The sequence below is a fragment of the Xyrauchen texanus genome, chromosome 47, assembly GCF_025860055.1.
Source record: "Xyrauchen texanus isolate HMW12.3.18 chromosome 47, RBS_HiC_50CHRs, whole genome shotgun sequence".
In the NCBI taxonomy this organism is placed as follows: Eukaryota; Metazoa; Chordata; class Actinopteri; order Cypriniformes; family Catostomidae; genus Xyrauchen; species Xyrauchen texanus.
In genome coordinates this window covers 18,061,657-18,082,713 of record NC_068322.1, presented here as the reverse complement: position 1 = coordinate 18,082,713, position 21,057 = coordinate 18,061,657, and the positions used below count along the sequence as shown (strand labels likewise).

The following is a 21,057-nucleotide window of genomic DNA, read 5'->3' as shown; positions in this document are numbered from 1 at the left end:
AGAGGCATCACAGAGGTATGCAGTTATTTGTAAGTACATTTGCCACACTGTCTACAGTTAGCGCAAAGATGGAACAAATTAAATCCCGTGAGGTCAGAGTTGTTAACTCAACTTCTCACAAGATTTTGAGTCATGTGACAGCGATGGATTGTCAAGATCACTCTGACTTTTTAATGCACTTAAAGCACTTATTGCCTTACCATGACTGGGTGGGTCATATTCTTTACACAGAATACTTGTCATTGACATTTACTGTAAATATTGGCCATATATTGGCAATATTGGTCATATTTTAATGTATCACAAAGCTGAAAGTTGCACGTTTACAGTTTAATCTCCAAAAGATCAAGGGAAATAAAATATATATATATATATATATATATATATTTTTTTTTTCATGGCATGACACTTTTGAAAATGAATCTAGAGTCAGTTTCTCTGTGTATTTGGTTGCGTAAGCCTATACAGGTTGTCAGAGCTGGGGTGCAGTGGCTAGCACTCATGCTTCTGGCACGTTGAGCTAGGGTGCTCATGCAGGTTTGAGTCTGGCCTGCAAAGCTTTTCAGCTCATTCTTCTCTCTTCCCAATAATTTCCTGTCAGAATGAACACAGGTAATAGTGTAGATATGTTGGTCTCGTCTGTGCGTAATGTATGTTTGCAATTAAAAATTGATGGAAAATGACTTTGTGCTTGCTGTTAATGTGCCATATGTATGCAGCAAACACTTCTAGGCTGTCTCCACTTGATATATGATGCTGTTTTTCGCAATGCATGCAGTTTCACGAGCAATCAACATTATATATGAATATCATTGGGACATAGCCCTCCCACACTAGAAAAACTGGTCTAAGTCTGCTGATAGAAACCATATGGATATTCCATAGAGCAGTAATGCATGGCAAAAACAAAATAAAATTTGCACCTGGCAATCGTACTTCCTGACAAAAGTAATAACTGATTGTTGTCATCCACAAACACTAATTACCATTTATATTGGTTACTCATTGGAATGGCATTCAAAACGTATTTCTTGCCAGTGATAAATAGGCATAAGGCTTTCATTTACAAGATTATATATGAATCAGTCAGATTGCGACACATATCTGTGTATCCTCAGCTAATGTGTGCCTTAATCTCCATAACAAACCCTGGAATGCAATGGAAAGACAGCATCAGCAAGCACAAGGCATTAAAGTATTAATAGGAGTTTATTATTTGATGTAGCATTTGATTAAGTGCAGGTTTAAGGATTTGGTGGACCAGTGAAGTCAGGATGGTCATATGTTCATTTATGTCTGTAATGTTTGGCCTGTAGGATTTGGCATAGTATTGGTGGTTCATCACTGTTTTTTTTGGGAATGCTTAGTGACAGAGTATTAAAATTCCAAGCATTAGCCTTCCACAAAACCATAGCGTCATTGCAGTGAGTTTTGCATGGGCAATTACTACTCACAAGCATGTATTCTTATATGAAGTGTCCTGTAAGAATTTTTTTTTATATTTATTTATACATTTTTCAAATATCAGTATTGCTGGTTATTATTTGCCAGTAACTCTCTCTCTCTTCCTTTTTTGCAGATTGTAGCTTTGAGAGAACAGAATGCCCACATCCAGAGGAAAGTGGCATCAGGAGAGGGGGGTGAAGACTTGCTGGAGGGCACCGATGCCCAGAAAGTGCATGGCAAGGTGGGTATCTACTACCACAAGAACTTTGAACTGCCTTGTGTGGTTAATTAAGTCAAACAGCCTTCAAAACCTAGTGAGCCTTCTAAGAGAGTATCTTAACCTAAATGGAACCTCTGAAGATAGTTTGCCGTTGGCACGTTGCTCAGCTAACAGAACAATATTATAATAAGCATAAAAACACATTACACACACAGTTATAAAATGTCTGTCTTCTCCATAAAGGATACAAGTAAGCTGCCTTAGAATTTGGCCAAACAAGGGTATCTTTAAAGGCAGCATATATAAATGTCGGAAGCATGCTTATGATGCCTTAAAATGCTGCATACATTGGCAGCTTATTATATTTTGGAACACAGCCCTATTTTGTGCTTTGCATGCCAACTCTGTATAATTTTGATGAACAAGCAATTTTTAGTCTAGAAGTGACAAAAATAAATCTACTTCAAAGCAGTTTGTGAACAGGTACAATCACAAAGCCTTCACTGTACAGTCAACACAAGAACTCATCCTTTGAAACTGTATTTCTAGATCACATTCAATGTGCCAATAAGCTGGAATCTTCCTCTGAGCGGTGGCTCATGCTCGTGATAAAAAGATAACAGGATCAAAAGGATGAAAGAAGTGTCGCCTCCTCTCACTTTCACTGGTGTTGTGTGTGGCTTTAGACTTTGTTGGCTTGGTGACAGAGATGCTAGGACAGTGTGGCTAAGGATGAAAGGAAGTAAATAAGGATGAAATTAAATAAGCAAATAAGGAAGTACATAAGGAAGGATGTAAAAAATAAAGACGTAAGCAAAGGATGAATCAAGTAAATAAAGAAGTATTCAAGTAGTAAGAAATGAAAGAAGGAAGTGAATAAGGAAGGAAGCAAGTAAGGAAGGAAAGAAAATGAGGAAGCAATGAAGGAAATAATGAAGTAAGGAAGATAAGGAAGAAAGTAAGAAAATAAGAAAGAATGTAAATAAGGATGCAAGCAAATAAAGATGATGTAACGGGTAAAGGATGGGCAAGGAGGAGGTGGGAAATGGCAGAACAGTCAGCGTAAATTTTTGTGACGTACATTCAACTTAAAACTACATAAAACATAAGACATACACACACACACAGCGGCCGTGTGCATCTCACTCTCTCGCTCGAACTGGCGTCTCTGGCTCCCCTTTATCTTGGTCTTCCACTGATCAGCTGACTCATCGCCGGCCATGCACCCTCACGGCCACGCCCTCCTCTTCATCACAGAAGGAAGTAAAAAGGGAGTATGCAAGAAAGAAAGCAAGGAAGTGGGTAAATAAGGAAGAAAATAACTAAGGAAGGAAGCAATAAAGTAAATAAGCATATAAGGATAAAATAAGTAAATAATGAAGGAAGGAAAAAAAGTAAGGAAGTAAACATGTAAGGAAGCAAATAATGAAGCATGTTGGAGTATGGAGTAAACGTATTGACTGCTGAATAATACATTTCGGCACAAATATGTTAAGTGATCAAATTCTTAACAGTATGTATTAAACAGCAATATTCTGCAGTAAGGAAAAAAAGAGTGTACATGGATGGAGGAGTGTACATCTGACCGTCAGATGCCCAGAAAGAGAAAATGAGAGGGGCTGGAGGGAGAGAAAGAGACAGAAAAAGTGAGTCATTCTCACCCCCGCAGCCTCTCTAGAATACATTCATGGCAAATTCTTTGTCTTGTTATTCTGTTTGTGATCACAGAATCTCTCCTGATGAACTCGTGTAGATCGCTCATGGCTTCACAGCTTTGACAGAGTACATTTTGTGTGCTCTGCAAGTGATTTTATCGCCCTTCTGTCTTGGAGTCTGCACCATAAATTAAGCTGGAAATAAAGTCTAATTTTAGTGTGCCATAAGACGTGCCATGTTTTAGTGTGAAAATGTGAGAGAAATCTTTATTTTAGGCACTGCAGAGGAAAGAACTGCTGACACTCTGTGTCACACACTGCGAAAATAATGCAGCTAGACTGAACGGACTGAAATGAGCATGCTGGGAGTTTAATAATCCAAAATAGACCACAGTTCTTAATGTAAAGGACAATGTTTGAATGAATGAATGAACTTGCAGAATGCATTAAGCCATGAAAAGGTTAAATGTTGGGGATGTCCATTTTTAGAAATCGTTAGAATCGACTGTAATTTAAATGAGTGGTCTATAGACTCATTAATCGTTAAGGTGATTGTATGCAAAACATGTACAGAAGACTCCAAATACCATGACAAGTAGCATATTTTCAAACTATAATTCAACTTAATATACTTAAGAAATCTGATTACTGGTATTTTCTAGTTCATTTTCAGTTGCTATATTTCAAAGCATTTGTTTAATATTATTTTATTTTTGTTTAATATACAATTTAAGAATTTTGTATATTATTTTTTTTTATACCAAATAGTGTATTACACACCATATAAAATACTATTTAACATGGTGTTTTGTTATTAATATACCATTAAGAATTATGAATTTGATCTATGAACGTATCTGTGCTGAAAATCAATCAAATTAACAATAATTGATTGCCAAATAATATTAATAGCTAATGTACATTCAAAAAGATGGAAATGAACCTTGGATTCATATATGTTCATATATATTTTGAATGGACATGAACTACTGATCTCAATTAAGCATTGTATAATGTTTGTCAATGACTTTTGAAAGACTTATGAAAGTTCACTAAGTCTAATAACACAAATAATAAAGTGTTACTAAATGAAAGACGTGATTTACAAATTCATGATTTAATTGACCAGTTTCCCGTTATACACTATAAATGACAATGTATTGTGTGTCTGTGTTGCAGAGGTTGTCTAATGGGTCGATGGAGTCGTGTGATGAGGCCAGTCAGGTGGTAGAGCTGCAAGAATTACTGGAGAAGCAGAACTATGAGCTGGCACAGATGAAGGAGCGCATGTCCTCACTGTCCTCACGTGTGTCTGAGGTGGAGCAGGAGCTGGAGACGGCACGCAAAGACCTCATCAAGAGTGAAGACATGAACAACAAGTACAATAGAGATATTAAAGAGGTGCGATCTTGGTGGATGGCACACAAACAGTGAAAGTGAAGCATCTGTCTTAAAACAGACTCTGGCTATGACCGAAATGTTCCCTTATCAGGCAGTATACATCTGAATCCAATGGTTGCATAACACCTTGTCTTCTGATATGTTCTCATCTGGTTTGAAGGCAGTATAGCTATATTTGTCTGTATCATCTCACAATCCTGTGCATGCAGTTCGGTGGTTGGTTGGAAGAAACACCCTGTAACAGAGTGGTTCAAAGAAGTAACCTTTGACCTGTTATCGAGATGTAACGAGCACCCTATGGGGTACATGTGCTGCCAGCTGGGAGTCACTGAGATACATGGCCTGCATTGTGATAGATAGAACATCAAATTATAACCCGTCAAACTGGCTGGTGAGTTGACAGCGTTTACCCGCCACGGTTGATTTTCTCCTGCATTTGGCAGGTCGGTTGGGTTTTTTAAGGCACTGACTAACTGAGTATGGAGGCAGCAAGGCAGCTGCCTTAGCTTTTGAACACAGCCTCTCGATATCAAATTAAAAATTAGTGACAACCAGACAGACGCTAAGAAATGTCTGTTGGATTGTTGACATAGGTATTGATAGAGATTAGTTGTGGCAGCTTGCAGCAAGAGTGTATGTCTGGGTCACAATATGTGTTTGTGTTTGCTTTTGTGTTGATATTTGTCCTGAAGGCTGTGTGTAATTATAGGGCAGGATTCTTGATTGACAGCAGACTGTTACACCTGCAGGCTCCAGCCTCAGTGTGTCTGAGTGCCACTTACCAATTGTGCGCGTGCGTGTGTGTTTACAGGCGATGTGTCAAAAAGAAGACATGGAGGAACGGATCGTTACTCTTGAAAAGCGTTATCTCAGTGTGCAGAGAGAGTCCACGTCGCTACACGACATCACAGACAAGCTGGAAAACGAACTGGCCAATAAGGAGGCGTTCCTAAGACAGGTTTGACCCCTGTGAATACATAAAACAAATTACCCTCTCGATTTCCCTTTAGTAATATTTCAAATCATTTGGAGGCACTGCAATTGCTTAATATCTTGTATCACATACTTGGTAGACTTCAAGACTGCAAAAGCACGGTGCTTCAAATGTTGATATCTGGCAAATAGTCTTTCCATTTGTAACAGAACTTTCTCTTCCTCTGATGTCATATTCAAGATGACATGTACTCAAATTATTTATCAGAATGTCTCTAGTGCTAATCTGATTATAAATGTTCCTAGAACATATTACTGGGGCATTTTGACAAATATGTTAGGTTATGCCATTTATAGGATCTTCAGTTGATTAATTAAATTCTGTCATCATTTACTCCAAACCCCTATGGCTTTTCCCTCTGTGGAACACAAAAGGTGAATTTATTAAAACTATACTGGCTGCTCTTTTCCATCAAATAAAAGTGAATGAGGACTGGGACTGTCAAGCTAATAAATGACAAAAAGCACCATAAATGTATCATTAAAGTGGTCCTTTCATGTTGTCTGCTGTAGTTCAAGTCTTATTTGTTTTGCCATAGATAGTCTTATGGTATCTGCAATACATGGACAAACTGTCTGATCAGAGACTTTGTGTGTGTGTGTGTTCCTCTCACAGATGGAGGACAAGAACAGGCAGTTACAGGAGCGCTTGGAGTTGGCGGAACAGAAGCTCCAGCAGACTATGAGGAAAGCCGAGACACTGCCTGAAGTAGAGGCTGAACTAGCGCAGAGGATAGCAGCTCTCACTAAGGTATTGTATACCACACACACACACACATACAGTCTTGTGAAATTCAAAGCTAACAAATTTGGGCTGCATCCCAGTTTGCATACTATTTGTACGATAGTTGGTTTGATGGTATACTTTTTACGCATCCATACAGAACATGCTTTTTGGGCTAATATTACCCACAGGATTCTTTACCAACTATCAATTTCATTGACATTCTCAAAAGACTTCTAGTGCATAGGGGGAAATATGGTAAATGTTAAATGGTCTGCACTTATATAGCGCTTTTTTAGCCTTAGCGGCTTTAGAAGCGCTTTACACTGCGTCTCGTTCACCCACACACACACCCACACACACACACCAATTACGGCAGAGCTGCCATGCATGGCGCTAGCCTGCCATTGGGAGCAACTTGGGGTTCAGTGTCTTGCCCAAGAACACTTTGGCTTGTGGAGTTATGTGGGCCGGGAATCGAACCGCCAACCCTGCGATTAGTGGCCAACCTGCTTTACCACCTGAGCCACAGCCATCCCTTGGAAATATGGATATTGGGATGCAGCTTAATGGGAAAGCTGACATTATTAGGCAAAGTAAGGAGGTTCAAGACAGAAAGGAAACGCTTGTTCATACTTGCCACAACTGCTGTGTAAATACTGGCCGATAGAAATTATTTCTACTACTACTGTATATTCATCATTAATGTTGTGCTACGTTCTCTGTACTTCATGGTTTACTAGTCTGGTATGGAAGTTAAATTCCAGGATATGAACTGCAGTCTTAGAGTTAAGTGAATGACAGAGAGAGAGAGAGAGAGAGAGAGAGAGAGAGAACTTTCTATCTTTAACATGTATTTTAAAGTCTCTGTCTGCTTTGTGTCTTTGAGTTGCTGAGGTGGTACTTGTTATTCACCCCGGAGAGAACAAAAGTTTGAGGAAATACACACTCCTTCTCTTTACCTGTCAGTGATGTTTGGTCTGACGGTACTTTATGAATCAAACTGTCTATCTCATAAATCTGGCTAAATACATGAGCTGACATCACAGTCATGGTTTAGGGGGTCGTTTCATTGCTTGTTTGTGCTAATTTGTGGATTTACCTTGTCTCATCTGATCAAATGAAATGTGTGTGTTTTTCAGGCGGAGGAGCGGCACGGGAGTATCGAGGAACGTATGAGACATTTAGAAGGACAATTGGAGGAGAAGAACCAGGAACTGCTCAGGGTCAATGTCACTTTATATTATTAAAAAGCACACAGGGTTCATTTGAAATGGCATAGTACCTTATGACTCACAGTACTACAGAATTCAGTACTTCCATTTCCAGTATGACGAATGAACCTGGAGTATCAATTGTGATTTTTAACATCTCTTTCTTAAATCATTATTTGATCGTCTGTTCTGAGTCAGTTTAAAGTGCAAAATAACAGTTTTAGTGTTGGATGACACTATGAATTAAAAAAGCATCATAGTGAGGACATGAAACATTGTTTCATGCATAGAGCAACAATTCAGTAGTTTGTGTGTGTGTGTGTGTCTGTGTGTGTGTTTGTTTGTGCGAGTGTGTGTGTGTGTGTGTGTGTGTGTGTGTGTGTGTGTGTGTGGATACTGTATGTCAGATTAGTGTTTAAATGAAAAGCTAAAAATGATGTTTATATTTTTCAGGCTCGACAGAGAGAAAAGATGAATGAAGAGCACAACAAGCGTCTGTCAGACACAGTTGATAGACTTCTAACCGAGTCAAATGAACGATTGCAACTTCATCTGAAAGAAAGGATGGCCGCACTTGAGGAGAAGGTAGAAGAAGAGCCAAACATTAGCACTGACTGTTTTCCATCATGTTCATCATTCACTCTTTTCTCTTTGTTTCTCTTTCAGAATATCTTAATACAAGACTCTGATAGCTACAGGAAGCAGTTGGAAGATTCCATTCAAGAAAAGGTCATTAGTTTTTATGTTCTGAAAACCAGCTGAGCAGAACAAATATGCTTTGCTCACCTTTTTGAGTAAAATGAAACACTAACGTGCTTTGTGGTTGCAGTCTCATCTATCGGAGGAGATGGACAAAATGAGATCTGAACTGGATCAGTACCGGCTGAGGGCTGGATCCCTTACAGAGCCCACACTGTCACGGTGAGACACATAGAAACACACCAACTATCCATCTTCAAAAAAAAAACTTGTGTGCTGCTTATGAGACTTTTAAAAAATGTTTAAGCAATGCTGCTGTTATCTGTGTGTCTACATCTTCATTCCAGGTCTCATCTGGACGCATCTGGAGATTTGCGTTTCTCTCTGGGTTCTCTAGCCGAGATGCAGTCGGATCACTACCGCTCCACCAAGGTGATCCACAGGCCCAGGAGAGGACGCATGGGACTACATATTGAGGAACAGAAGGTAGGAGCTCTTCCCCAAAGCAGTCATGAGGTTTGTGTTAAATATCACTTCTTCCCATTTCTCTTTTTGTCTTCCCCGCAGGCCAAGTCTCTGGGCGAACATGAATGGCGCTCTCAGCAGCTTGGCGTTCTAGGAGGACACCAGTTCGAGAGTGACACGGAGATGTCAGATATCGATGACGATGACCGTGAGACCCTCTTCAGCTCCATGGATCTCCTGTCTCCTGGAGGACATTCAGATGCTCAGACTCTGGCTATAATGCTGCAAGAACAGCTGGATGCCATTAATAAAGAGATCCGGTCAGTCCACTCACTGAGATTACTCTCTATACAGTATTTTGCTTCCCTGTCATGGTCAGGGCTATCGGTCATGAGTCTGTTGTATGTCTAACAGCCAACTGTGGCCACGTTAAATGCTTGAATTTTTTGCAGCATTGTCGATGGTAGTTTTACAACATATCCAATAATCCAGGTCTATGAGAATCTGCAAGAGCTGTAATGTTCAGTTTGAGTGTAGTAGTACAAAGCATTGCTACAGTAGTTATCAACCAATGATTTTAAATTTGTTCGAACCATGGCATACTGGGCTTGGCTGAAGGGATGGTAAAAGGAAAAACTGAATAGAAGCCATTATTTTTGCAGTTCTTTATATTAAACACTTAATCTTCAACCTATGTCATGTTTTATCATTAAGAGAAAAAGCTTAAAACGTACCCATTTCTAACTTGTATATTTGTTTTTGTAATTTAAAAAGAGAAAAATACCTTCGAAGTTAACATGAAATCAAAATAGACTAAGACTACGTCTAAATTAATCCGGATGCATTTGAAAACTGTGTTTACATTTTTGAAACGCTCTCTGTCCACACTGCCGTTGATTTAATACGCTTAAATCATGTTATCGCGAATGTGGAAAACGCAATTGTCCTCGTGTTCTGTCGCCGGACACCAATTCCGAGTAGACTTCCCTTCGCCTTTGAAGCAATGGAATGTGAAGGTTGTACAAAGTGAATTTTTTTTTAACAATGCTATCAAAGTGAGTATCAGGCACAACAGCGCCGCTATAACACAAGCCGCCATCTTGATTGTTGTGGTTGGATAGATCACATGACTGCGTCACACGACAACAAATACATCATAATTTTCAGATATATCTGTTTTCACAGTCCACACTGAAATGCGAAAACGGTGTTTTCAAATGTATCCACTTTGGAGTGCATTTTCAAAAACCTTCATTTTCGCGGACCAAAACACAGTCTCGGTGTGGACGGAAGGCATAATACAATACAGGTTATTCAATGGTGCATTTTGCCGATACCGATAACTAAGCAAGTGGAAAAGGCAGAACCAATTAATCGTCCAATAGTTTATTTGATAAAATCGATTTTAATCTAATCGATTTATTGAATGTAAATAAAAGCAAGTCTTTCCTTACTGTAACAGGCACAAACATGAGGCAACAAGAGTCCAAATTGAATAAAATCCTATGTGCAGTTTATTTTGCAACTAAAAATCCCAACAATAACAATAAAACAACAACAAAAATCTAATTTGTTCCTGTAAACAAGCTGGAAATACAAGCCTGAGGACACTTCATTTGAAAAGTCTGTGCTCCCAATAGGGGAGGAAAACATGTAGTCTTTCAATCATCTACAGTGTATTACAATATAAACACTATATAGTACGCATTGTCATATAGGCTAATAAATACTGTATGAGCAGTAATTCATCAACAGTAGATTATCATTCATCAATAGTAAGTCATCAGCAATCTGGTTATAAAAACATACTTTTTCCCTTTTCTATAAGGACACTGACAATCAAAATTGCATGAACATTAACTTATAATAAACTTACATCTACTTAACTACAAAACCTCTTCGGAATGCTAATTTTTCCAACATTATAAAAAGGATATCGGTAACTATCGGCTTTGATTTTGCCAATAAACAATAGTTCCAAAAAGCAACTATATTGCCGACATGTCAGTAAAACCGATATATAGGCTGACCCCTATTTTACATGTTCCTGGTCTCTTGTTCCTGGTGTGTGATCCACCAGTGCATGTTATTCCAAAGAAGATCCAATTTTGTTTTCATAGGCTTTCATCAAAATATAATTTTGATTCTGTAGCGACTTTCCTTTTTGTCTTATTTTCAACCCCTTTCATCCAACCCCCTGTCAGATTTGTTTTGCTTTCAAATCAATTCTAGATGGATAAAATCATGGCCTGTCCTAAATTCTTTTCTCTCTCATTGAATATACACATCATGAAAGAAAAATGTGTTGCGATTGCCATTTGTTTTTGATTTCAAAATGGCATTATTTAGATAGAGGCTTATTTTCATCACTTGTAGGGCAGGAAGTGCTCTGGACAACAAATCGAACCAATCTCTGTACATAGCAGCTCTAAACCAAGGTTTTATAAGGACGAGCGTACATGGTGCAATTTTCGGCTGTCTTGCGAGCTCCCAACTGAATTTTTTCTTGCAGCAAGTGAGAGGAATTATGCATGGAGCCAAGAGGCTTACGAGCAGGGAACGACCTCCCGGTAGTTTTTTAAATGTCTAAATGTGGCCGCTGTCGGCTTGAATTCATGAGGTATGTGCGGTTTAACAAACCAATTTGGCGATCTACCTTAAGTTGACCAATCAGGAGAAGGTGTCACAACTCACACGATCAATGAAAACTGAATGTTCATGAAGCTTTCACACATTTGGAGAAAATGGTCGTGTTAAAACTGTGTTTTTCTCATTTTATTCATGAGCACTTCTCTGAGAAGTATTCTACAAAAAGGCCATGCTGTTCTGTGCTCTTCAAACAAATCATCTGCCATACGGGTTGTGCTAGAAAACAATCTTTATTACTCTGATGGACAGAGTTTTATCATTTCCATCATGGTCTATTTTTATTCATCATACTTGCATTCGTCTCACTTCTAGGGCTACAATTAGGGGGGTATATCATCTGTTATAATTGTATATGCACACGATAGTGGATATGATAGTGGATTGTTTCAACTCTGTGCAAGTCTGTAAAACCAAGGATGAAAGTTCTACTTTATATCTAAATTGCAAGCTACAAGGTATTAAAGCAGTGTCCCTCTCTGGCGAAAATTCATGCAATTACTTTGAAATTAGCCAGGTCGTAAAGTTGTGAAGTGTATTACCTCATCTGTATGATTATCAGATAAACGGACTCGCAATGTCTGCTTGGGCTCACGACCTCTCCAGTGTCTCTCCGGCCTAAAAACATGCTTGAAGCCATAACCTCATGTCACAAAAACAGAATGTAGATTTTCTGAGACCCAAAGATTATTAGTTTAATTATTTCCTGTTGGAGATTTCCCCCTCATAACTCAATAATCAAGTCATCAGGGCCGTGCCATTTATCTCTTCAGGTGCACACAGCTGGTGAAGACTGGCATCATTTGAGCAATTTAAAGCTCTGTGCGCTATCTGAGGCCTGACAAAGCACAGTCTCTTTTAAAAAATCGTGCTTGTTTGACCTACACCACTGTGCTTAGACTGAAGATCATGTCTTCACAGAAACTTCAGACACTTTCACTTTCAGCTCGTGTAAAGCGAATAGATTTACACTACAAAATTGAAGTAACTTAAAGGAATATTTCACCCAAGAATGTATAAAATAATGTACACTCACATTATATAAAGACTAATGTCATATCAGTAGCATAATAAATGCGCACCCACCTCCCATGCTGGAGGTGCTGGTTCGAGTCCCGTTCGGACCAGGTCTAGCAGGTCTGGTTCCAGTGGTGCCATGACCCAGATGGGAGTGAGGTTTAGGGGAGTGAGTGTATCGGTTACCAGCTGGTAGTTAGCTGTGTAGTGTGTAAACCTCACTCCCCTGGCCTCAAGTGGCGAACTAGTGACTGACGCTAGAGGCTGCAGCCTTTAGCCACCTCATTAGCACACCCACCTACAATGTTGAAGACGCCGGTTCGAGTCCCATTCAGAGTGTGTTGAGCAGGACCGGTTACAGTGGTGCCGTGACCCAGATGGGAGTGAGGTTTATGGGAGTAAGTGTATTGGTTGCCAGCTGGTAGGTAGCTATGCAATGTGTAAACCTCACTCCCCTGGCTTCAAGGCGAACTAGCGACTGGCTAGCCTCCTCGTTAGCGCACCCACCTCCAATGTTGGAGATGCCGGTTCAAGTCCCATTCAGAGTGGGATGAGCAGGACCGGTTACAGTGGTGCCGTGACCCAGATGGGAGTGAGGTTTATGGGAGTGAGTGTATCGGTTGCCAGCTGGTAAGTAGCTGTGCAATGTGTAAACCTCACTCCCCTGGCCTCGAGGCGAACTAGCGACTGGCGCCTAGAGGCTGCAGCCTTTAGCCTCCTCGTTAGCGCACCCACCTCCAATGTTGGAGATGCCGGTTCAAGTCCCATTCAGAGTGGGTTGAGCAGGACCGGTTACAATTGCACGATGTGTATTTTCAATGTATTTGCTGGTTTTAACTCTTAAGCACTAAAATAATGTTGATGTAAAGTTACTGGCTATTGTGCCATGAGTTTAATGCCAGATAATGTCTTATTGGTTCACTCATGTTTTTTCCAGGTTGATCCAAGAAGAGAAGGAGTCGACAGAATTGAGGGCGGAGGAAATTGAGAACCGTGTTGCCAGCGTGAGTCTGGAGGGGCTTAACCTAGCGCGGGTGCACCATCCTGGAGCCTCCATCACTGCTTCGGCCACCGCTTCCTCCTTCGCCTCATCCTCACCTCCCAGCGGACACTCCACCCCAAAACTCACCCCCCGCAGCCCTGCCCGCGACATGGAGCGCATGGGGGTCATGACGCTGGTATATACACTGCAAAATATCAATTTGTAACTTTTCAATTTGTATTACTTGTTTTCTAGTAAAACGTCTGAACAAGAGAGTAGTCCATTTACAAAAGGAAGAGTTTTATTGTATTAGTAATTGAAGGACAATGGTAATTAATACACAACTGAATCAACTGCTTTCTACATGAACATATCTATTTGCTTTGCGTGCATCATGACTATCAGGTCCGGTAACAGGTGCCAACACACTTACATTCATTGTTTTCTGTTTTGCAGCCCAGTGACTTGCGGAAACACAGGAGAAAGGTACTTAACATGTGCATCCTTCACAAAATGCATATTGACCCTTTGCTAAGCACCACAGAACTTGGCTACCACTGCTTGCTCTGACAAGCTTTGCAGAACTTCCATAGGAATGAATGGGAGACTGCCATAAACAGTGCAGTTTTTTTTTTTTATATCCTCATAAACGGAATTGAAAATATTCTCATGTGGGCTGAAATGAACAGTGACATTTTGTGTATGTATGTATGCATGTATGTATGTGTGTGTGTGTGTGTGTGTGTGTGTGTGTGTGTGTGTGTGTGTGTGTGTAAATAGTTTAATAAATTAACATACAATGAAGTAAGTAACAAAGTGCTTATAGGTGCCAATTAATTTTTTTACAAACATTTATTTATATCATCTAATGTTTCTGGAAATAGCCCATACATTGTGTGTATGATAACATGTTTATTGGAAAATAAATCTTGCATAAATATGTAATGGTAACACTATACAATAAGGTTGCATTTGTTAGCATTAGTAAATGCATTAGGTATAACGAACTAACAATGAACAATTTTAAAGCATTTATTAATCTTGGTTAATAATACATAATATTTATTTTTTCATTGTTAGTTCGTGTTAACATAAACAAATTTCAATTTAAAAAATCTATTAGTTTTAGTTTAACATTAACCAGGATTAATAAGTGATGTAAAAGTATTGTTTATTGTTCATTTGCGTTAACTAATGCTAACGGATACAACATTTAATATAAAGTGTAAAGTGTTACCAAAAACATGGGCGCCTGCAGGAATTCATCTGAGGGTACATGCTGAAATCTGCCTTGTACAACCTTCTGTCTAGGGGATTATCTTTTTGCAAAAACAACACCAAAGCATTAAGTTCTGGTGACTTTGAGAAATATATTTTTTTTTCTTGAGCATGAGTAGCGTTCATGTAACTATTGGCTAAAGTGTTTCTTCCAGTAACCATTCAGAACAGACATGTTCTTGTGCTAAAAAAGCGAATGCACCATAAAGAATAGAGCAGAACGCAGGCGTGTTTTTATTAGTGTTTTTCCGTCAATCTGTGCATTTTATCACGTGGCTTGTTGAGCGCAATACTGCAGTGCCGTAGCACGGGTGGAGGCTTCACGCTATTCTCCACGGCATCCACGCACAACTCACCACACGCCCCACCGAGAGTGAGAACCACGTTATAGTGAACACAAGGAGGTTACTCCATGTGACTCTACCCTCCCTAGCAACCGGGCCAATTGGTTGCTTAGGATACCTGGCTGGAGTCACTCAGCACGTCCTGAATTCAAACTCCTGACTCCAGGGGTGATAGTCAGCGTCTTTACTTGCTGAGCTACCCATGCCCCCCAGTTGAAGTTCTTTTTTTAACTTAAAGGGGTTTCTAAAAATGCAGTGCTCCAGTGAGAGATGCTCAAAACACAGTGAAACGTGACGCAGTTGTCAAAAGACATCCATGTAGCGAATGTTTACATGGAAAACGATTGAAAAACAGCACGAGTGGATGCAAAAACACATTCAATTGGAACAGCCCCTTGTTCACATGACTCAGCACTAGCTGAAGTTTCTCAAAGTTACCTCTCAAAAAGACAGCTTTTTCTTTCAGTTGATTGTAAATTTACACTGTATCCAGTGCTGTATTTGTAAATATCCCGATACTGTTTTACTGTTTGAGAAACCGCTCCAAATGATTCAGCGAGAGAGCGCTCTGAACGAACTGTACTGAATCACAAATCAATTCAGACAGTTTTGTGAGCACGTTTGGCCAATTCACTGAAAAGAACCGACTCAAAACGATGATTAATTCGCAAATTGGGACACACATCATGATTGGTGAAATATTCTGAGAGTAAATATTTCTTGTACGCGTACGGCCGTACAGCTGCAGTCGCCACTGACCAAAGAAATGTATTACTAAAAACGAATAGGAATTTTATGGAATTTCATTACATTCAATTCTACTTCTATTCATTCTAATTCAAATAAGTACATTTACGCATTCTGTTTGCTACCACAATTCAAATTCAGGAATTTTATTGGCATTCTCAGTTCAGTTCTGAATGTTGCACGTTTGAGGACACTATAGTGTTGTGTCCTTTCACAGATCGCAGCAGTGGACGAGGACGGCCGAGAGGACAAGGCCACCATTAAATGTGAGACATCTCCACCTCCCACACCTCGCCAAGTCCGCATGACACACACCCTCCCCGCCTCCTCGCACAACGACGCACGGTGAGACAACAAACGCACACAACGACAGCAATCAGACACATGCTGTGTACAAGCTCGACCCAATTGCTCTCTGTCAGCAGCTTTCATACAGTTTATTTGTGTGTTTGTGTTTGTCTGCAGGCTGACTGCATTAGAGATAGAGGCCAGTGCTCTGAGCAGTGTAGCCAGCAGTCAGGACTCCCTCCACAAGCAGCCAAAGAAAAAAGGCATCAAGTCCTCCATCGGCAGACTGTTTGGGAAGAAGGAGAAGGCCAGACTGGGACAGCTGGGAAAAGAGCTGGTGGGACCAGGACAAGGTACAATACATACACACAGTTCAACACAGAAGGAACATTCTGAGTTCAATGCAGCCAAATCTCTATCCAAAACATCAGAGTGCATACTGTTGATAACCACAGAATAATTTTGCCACTCAGTTTGTAAAAACAAGCAAAAAAATTTATGAAATCCACCGGCAATGGAAGTCTATGAGCAATTGTCATTGCATAACTGTCAACATAGTTGAAAATTATCGTCCGTGGTAAATGACGGCATGCCATAGATACTTGTCAATATGACTTGGGTTGTATTTAGCCCATAACATTCTTTTACATGCTAATCAATAGTTGAAAATATAGTACGAAGTATGATGAAACATCATTAGCTGATGGACTAATGTATCTTCTCCTCCTGCAGGGAATGTATATGATCCTGAGCTTCTGGGTCAGGATATTGCAGTGGGAAAGCTGGGAACACAGGCGGAGAAAGATCGCAGACTAAAAAAGAAGTGAGTACTGAGTATTTTACAAACTATCTTTTATATATATATATCCTAGACAACCTTCAAAGTAATACTTCAAGACCCCGAGTACATTTAAACACTGACACAGAAGTGAGATTATGCTAATCATCCTCCTCCTCAAGCTAATAATCACACACAATTCCCAAGATGCTTCTCCTAGATCGCACAAACCAATAATACTATACAAATGATCCCTCTAAATGCACTGTAGTGTCTTATGATAGCTCACCTGAAAGGAATTCATTCAAGCTACATTCACACAGCAGCACTATAGTGTTGTCAGTCTTGTTTTAGAGTGGTTTGAAACATTCTGAGAACCGCATTCCTTAACCGAAGTGTACATCGAGCCATGTAAAAACATTTAGCAACAATGTTGCTATAGTAACATGCTTCTGTGAGACTAGGATACAAAACATCTGGTAAGTGTTTTGGTGGATACAATTTTTTTACTGGAAAATGTTTTTGACCACTTATGTGAAAGAATGGAAGCAGTGGAAGTTTAATGAAATTCTGAAGAGTCTAGAGTAAAAACTCAATCCTTGAAGACCCAGTACAAAGTATCTTTCACTGTGATTACAGACATTACTCAAGCCTAACATGAGGAAGGTGAAGGTGATTGACTTAAGTTAACAGACATAATTCCGTCTGTCAGTCTGCTGTAGTATGTACAGTGCAGGACCTTTACGTGAATACAGTTGCCATTTTCAAACACTAACTGTGTGAACATAGTCTTAGTTCCAATCGTATAGCCCATTACTGTTAATGCAATGAGAAAGCCCTTTTACGTTCCTCTGATTTGCAATTATAATATGTATAATTTCAATGCTATTAAGAATAAAGGCCCTTTTTCATACCTGTTTGCTATAAGAAAACTGCCAGTTTTTGCCATGTGGTTTACTGTTTAAACAAAAACATTTTCAAAAATTCTAGGATTGCCATTTGTTTGCTGAATGTTAACATTAGACCTATGCTATACTCTTGATAGCAGGACTGGGAGCTTGTTGCATAACTGGATTATGTCGATGCCCTTAAAGCATGCTGTTGAAGTGCTTGCTGATTCACTTTTATTTGGCTCACTGCTATTGGTTGAATTTGACCGTTTCATGACATTTGACATGTGTTATTTTCATCCATTGTGGTGCATTGTGAGGAGGATGACTCTTCACCATCCCATTGCATAGTCACTCTTTCTGCATGCTGTATGATAAAACTTTCCAAGACAAGTAGACCTGTTCAATTGTGACCAATAAGTCAACCTAAAACTTAAGTATAATTCCCAGAATGAATCGTGTTTGTGCACGTCAAGCTAAGATGTTTGAAAAAGTCTACATACAGTATGCTCAATAACAAACATTTAATTTTGTCTCCCATCGCTTTCTTTCTCTCTCTCTTTCTCCTCATCTGAATCTTATTAAGCGGGTAAGTTTAGTTTGTGTTGCTGAGACTTTGCTGCATTATCCACTGTCAACGCTCTGTCCATGTCTGTCATCCATGATCCTAAAGTGTGTGTGTCTATCTTCAGGGGGGTCCGACGCATTTCCTCTATGTCCATCTCGAGACCCCCGCCTCTGCCTTCTTTTTCATTTGATTGTAAATGTGATTTTCCCCTTCTGCAGTTCTATAGACGATGCATTTCTGCCTGGAGAGAGAATGTGTGCCTTTATAACGACCTGTTCTTGATCTGCCATGCCGAGGCCTTTCTCTTTTTGTGTATTTATGTGTGCATGTGTGCATTGTGTGCTATACTCAATAACCAGGTCTAATCTCTGGTTATGGACTGTCAAGTCATTGATTACTTCCCTGCTCTCCTTTCTTTTACCTCTCTTTCATAACTGTTTCTCTCCCTCCCCAGCTACAAGTATGTTCAAAGGAAGTCACTCATATACTCATAGACAACCTGAACATATTCAATCCAACATGTAACGATAATGAAAGTAACAACATCACCACCATGAAGGCCTTATTGTCTTTACAGCATTTGAAATTGCCTTTAAGTTCATCCACAGCTGAATGGTCTGCTACTTGTGCTGGAGCCAAACCCCGTTCTGGCCCTTTTACATGTGTGAACCACTACTCTGTAATAAACAACATTTATGACTATTGGCATTTTTAAGCTTGTTTCAGTCAGGACCACTTTGTCAAATGAACACTTAATGACATGTAGACAATTTGAAGAACAAATCTGTTGGTGTTGGCAGTATGGTTCTGTTCTGGGCTCCCCATCACTGCAGCCATGAGCGGAGAGCAGCAAATCAAACCTCCCCAGGGTTATCAGAACAGATCCATCAGAATTACAATACAACATGGCACAATTGCTCACTTGTGTAAAATAGATTGCAAGCTTGACTAATGTGACCTGCCTGAACTAACATATTATTATAATGAAATCCATCGAATAGATTAATTAGTAAGCAAATAAAGTTATTTGTGTGGACTAGTTGGACAAGCTGGTAACAACAAAGTTTCTTAAACAAAGTTTAAGAAAAAAGCAATTAACTTGCTGCCGTGCATAATAATTGCTCTGTATATAATTGCTCATCATCCTAAATTCATTTGCAGACGCTTTTATCCTCTTCTCCTCTTCCTCTCTAACACCCAGAGGCATTCTCGCGAGCAGAACAAGTTGTGTAGCACCGCACCTGCAGCATTACTGTCACCGTTATCACTTTTGGGAGTGAAGAACAGACCTCCGTATTATTGGTGAATGTCCATAAAGCACATCTTCTAAACTTCTCCATATTTTGCACTCTTCCACGATAACACGGAATAATATTCAACGAATGCTTTTAATTAGCAGGATCAACACACGGGTCCTCCACTGTCTTCACTAATCCTGGAAGCTTTTATATCGAGAGGAATATGTGAAAACAAAATATTACACATGCACACCTGATTGTGTAAAAGAAAAAGATCGTTCTGCACAAAATTACTGTCAAAACAATATTTAAATATGCAGATAGTTAGTTTGACCTTGCTAAAAAACAATTTTAGCAAGGTAAATTACAAATTAAGTTATTGCACAATTATAATGAGTTTACAATGACGAGCAGCACTACGTATATGGTCACATTTCAGCACCGTCACATGGACAGCGGCTGTCTTAAGTAGCACTTAAAGCATGTCCTTGCACGTTCATGTTAAGTGCAGTTTTGGGAAACGTATGTAAAAAAATAACAAACGTTCATAAAATTGCTTGTAGAAAATGCTCTTAACTGCTAAGATCGATTGTTATTGGGAAACGCAGCCCTGAGTGGATTCTAAAACCTTAGTTTGTGATGGGATGCACTAATAAAATATCTGGATCAGTATCATCTTAGAAACTCACCTTTTTATGCGGATCAGGTATTGGTCCGACGGGCCCGATCCAAATCCGATACTGTGTTAGTAATGTTCATTACTGTCAAGATCCCACATTTACATAAAAGCACCATTAAAGTAGTTAATATGACTTGTGCATTTTAATCAAAGCCACTTGAAGACGTGCAATAGCTTTGGGAATCACAAAAGGCTTGTTCTAATAAGTCAGTATGCATGTGCAGCGCTTTAGTGAATGATGCTGCTCTGTTGACACAAATACATAGTACGCACAGGCTGCAGTGAGGCAGACGTGGCCATTTTCATCCCTTAGATCTTGCGACTATTTTCATATGTGAGCTCTACTCACAAACAACATCTCAGATGTAGATGCTCAATAGTTCGGTTCACTTATAATATGCATTAAGAAGGGCACCAGAGGACTATTTCAACAGAATTTGAATAAGAAGCAAATTAAAATACTGTGAAGTAGCATACAAACAGACACTTACTGGACTTCCTGGAGTGTTCTGACCGTCAAAATAAAATCCAGAGGGTTTAAAAGTTAAAGATGCAGGACTGAATTACTGTATATTACTGTTGTATTATACAATTCTAATAGCAATTAATAATAATAACAATTTATTATTTGTTTACAAATTATAAAAATATTTAAGTTGAATGGGTTCCAAAAATGTATGGTGTGAATGAGAAGTAAATTGAACTAAAAAGATACCAGAATCCTTTAAAGTCCAGATACAAGTTGCCTGGCTTATTTTCTACTGAAGACTTTAACTGGAATTACA

General features: G+C 39.4%; 1 protein-coding gene across 3 annotated transcripts in view; it reads left to right on the top strand.

Moving 5' to 3' along the window:
• Positions 1–21,057, top strand: part of ppfia2 (PTPRF interacting protein alpha 2) — a 182,644-nt gene that overhangs the window by 142,954 nt on the left and 18,633 nt on the right. For all 3 annotated transcript variants that reach the window (XR_007969906.1, XM_052120655.1, XM_052120656.1), the window contains exons 6-20: positions 1,580–1,687; positions 4,501–4,722; positions 5,534–5,680; positions 6,332–6,466; positions 7,582–7,665; positions 8,107–8,238; positions 8,320–8,382; positions 8,483–8,574; positions 8,700–8,838; positions 8,920–9,137; positions 13,418–13,658; positions 13,919–13,948; positions 16,049–16,176; positions 16,297–16,472; positions 16,852–16,942. Coding sequence is in view for 2 of the 3 variants with exons in the window: in XM_052120655.1 (XP_051976615.1) it covers positions 1,580–1,687; positions 4,501–4,722; positions 5,534–5,680; positions 6,332–6,466; positions 7,582–7,665; positions 8,107–8,238; positions 8,320–8,382; positions 8,483–8,574; positions 8,700–8,838; positions 8,920–9,137; positions 13,418–13,658; positions 13,919–13,948; positions 16,049–16,176; positions 16,297–16,472; positions 16,852–16,942 (2,006 nt within the window). In the remaining variant the exon portion in view is untranslated. The remainder of the gene's footprint in view (positions 1–1,579; positions 1,688–4,500; positions 4,723–5,533; positions 5,681–6,331; positions 6,467–7,581; positions 7,666–8,106; positions 8,239–8,319; positions 8,383–8,482; positions 8,575–8,699; positions 8,839–8,919; positions 9,138–13,417; positions 13,659–13,918; positions 13,949–16,048; positions 16,177–16,296; positions 16,473–16,851; positions 16,943–21,057) is intronic.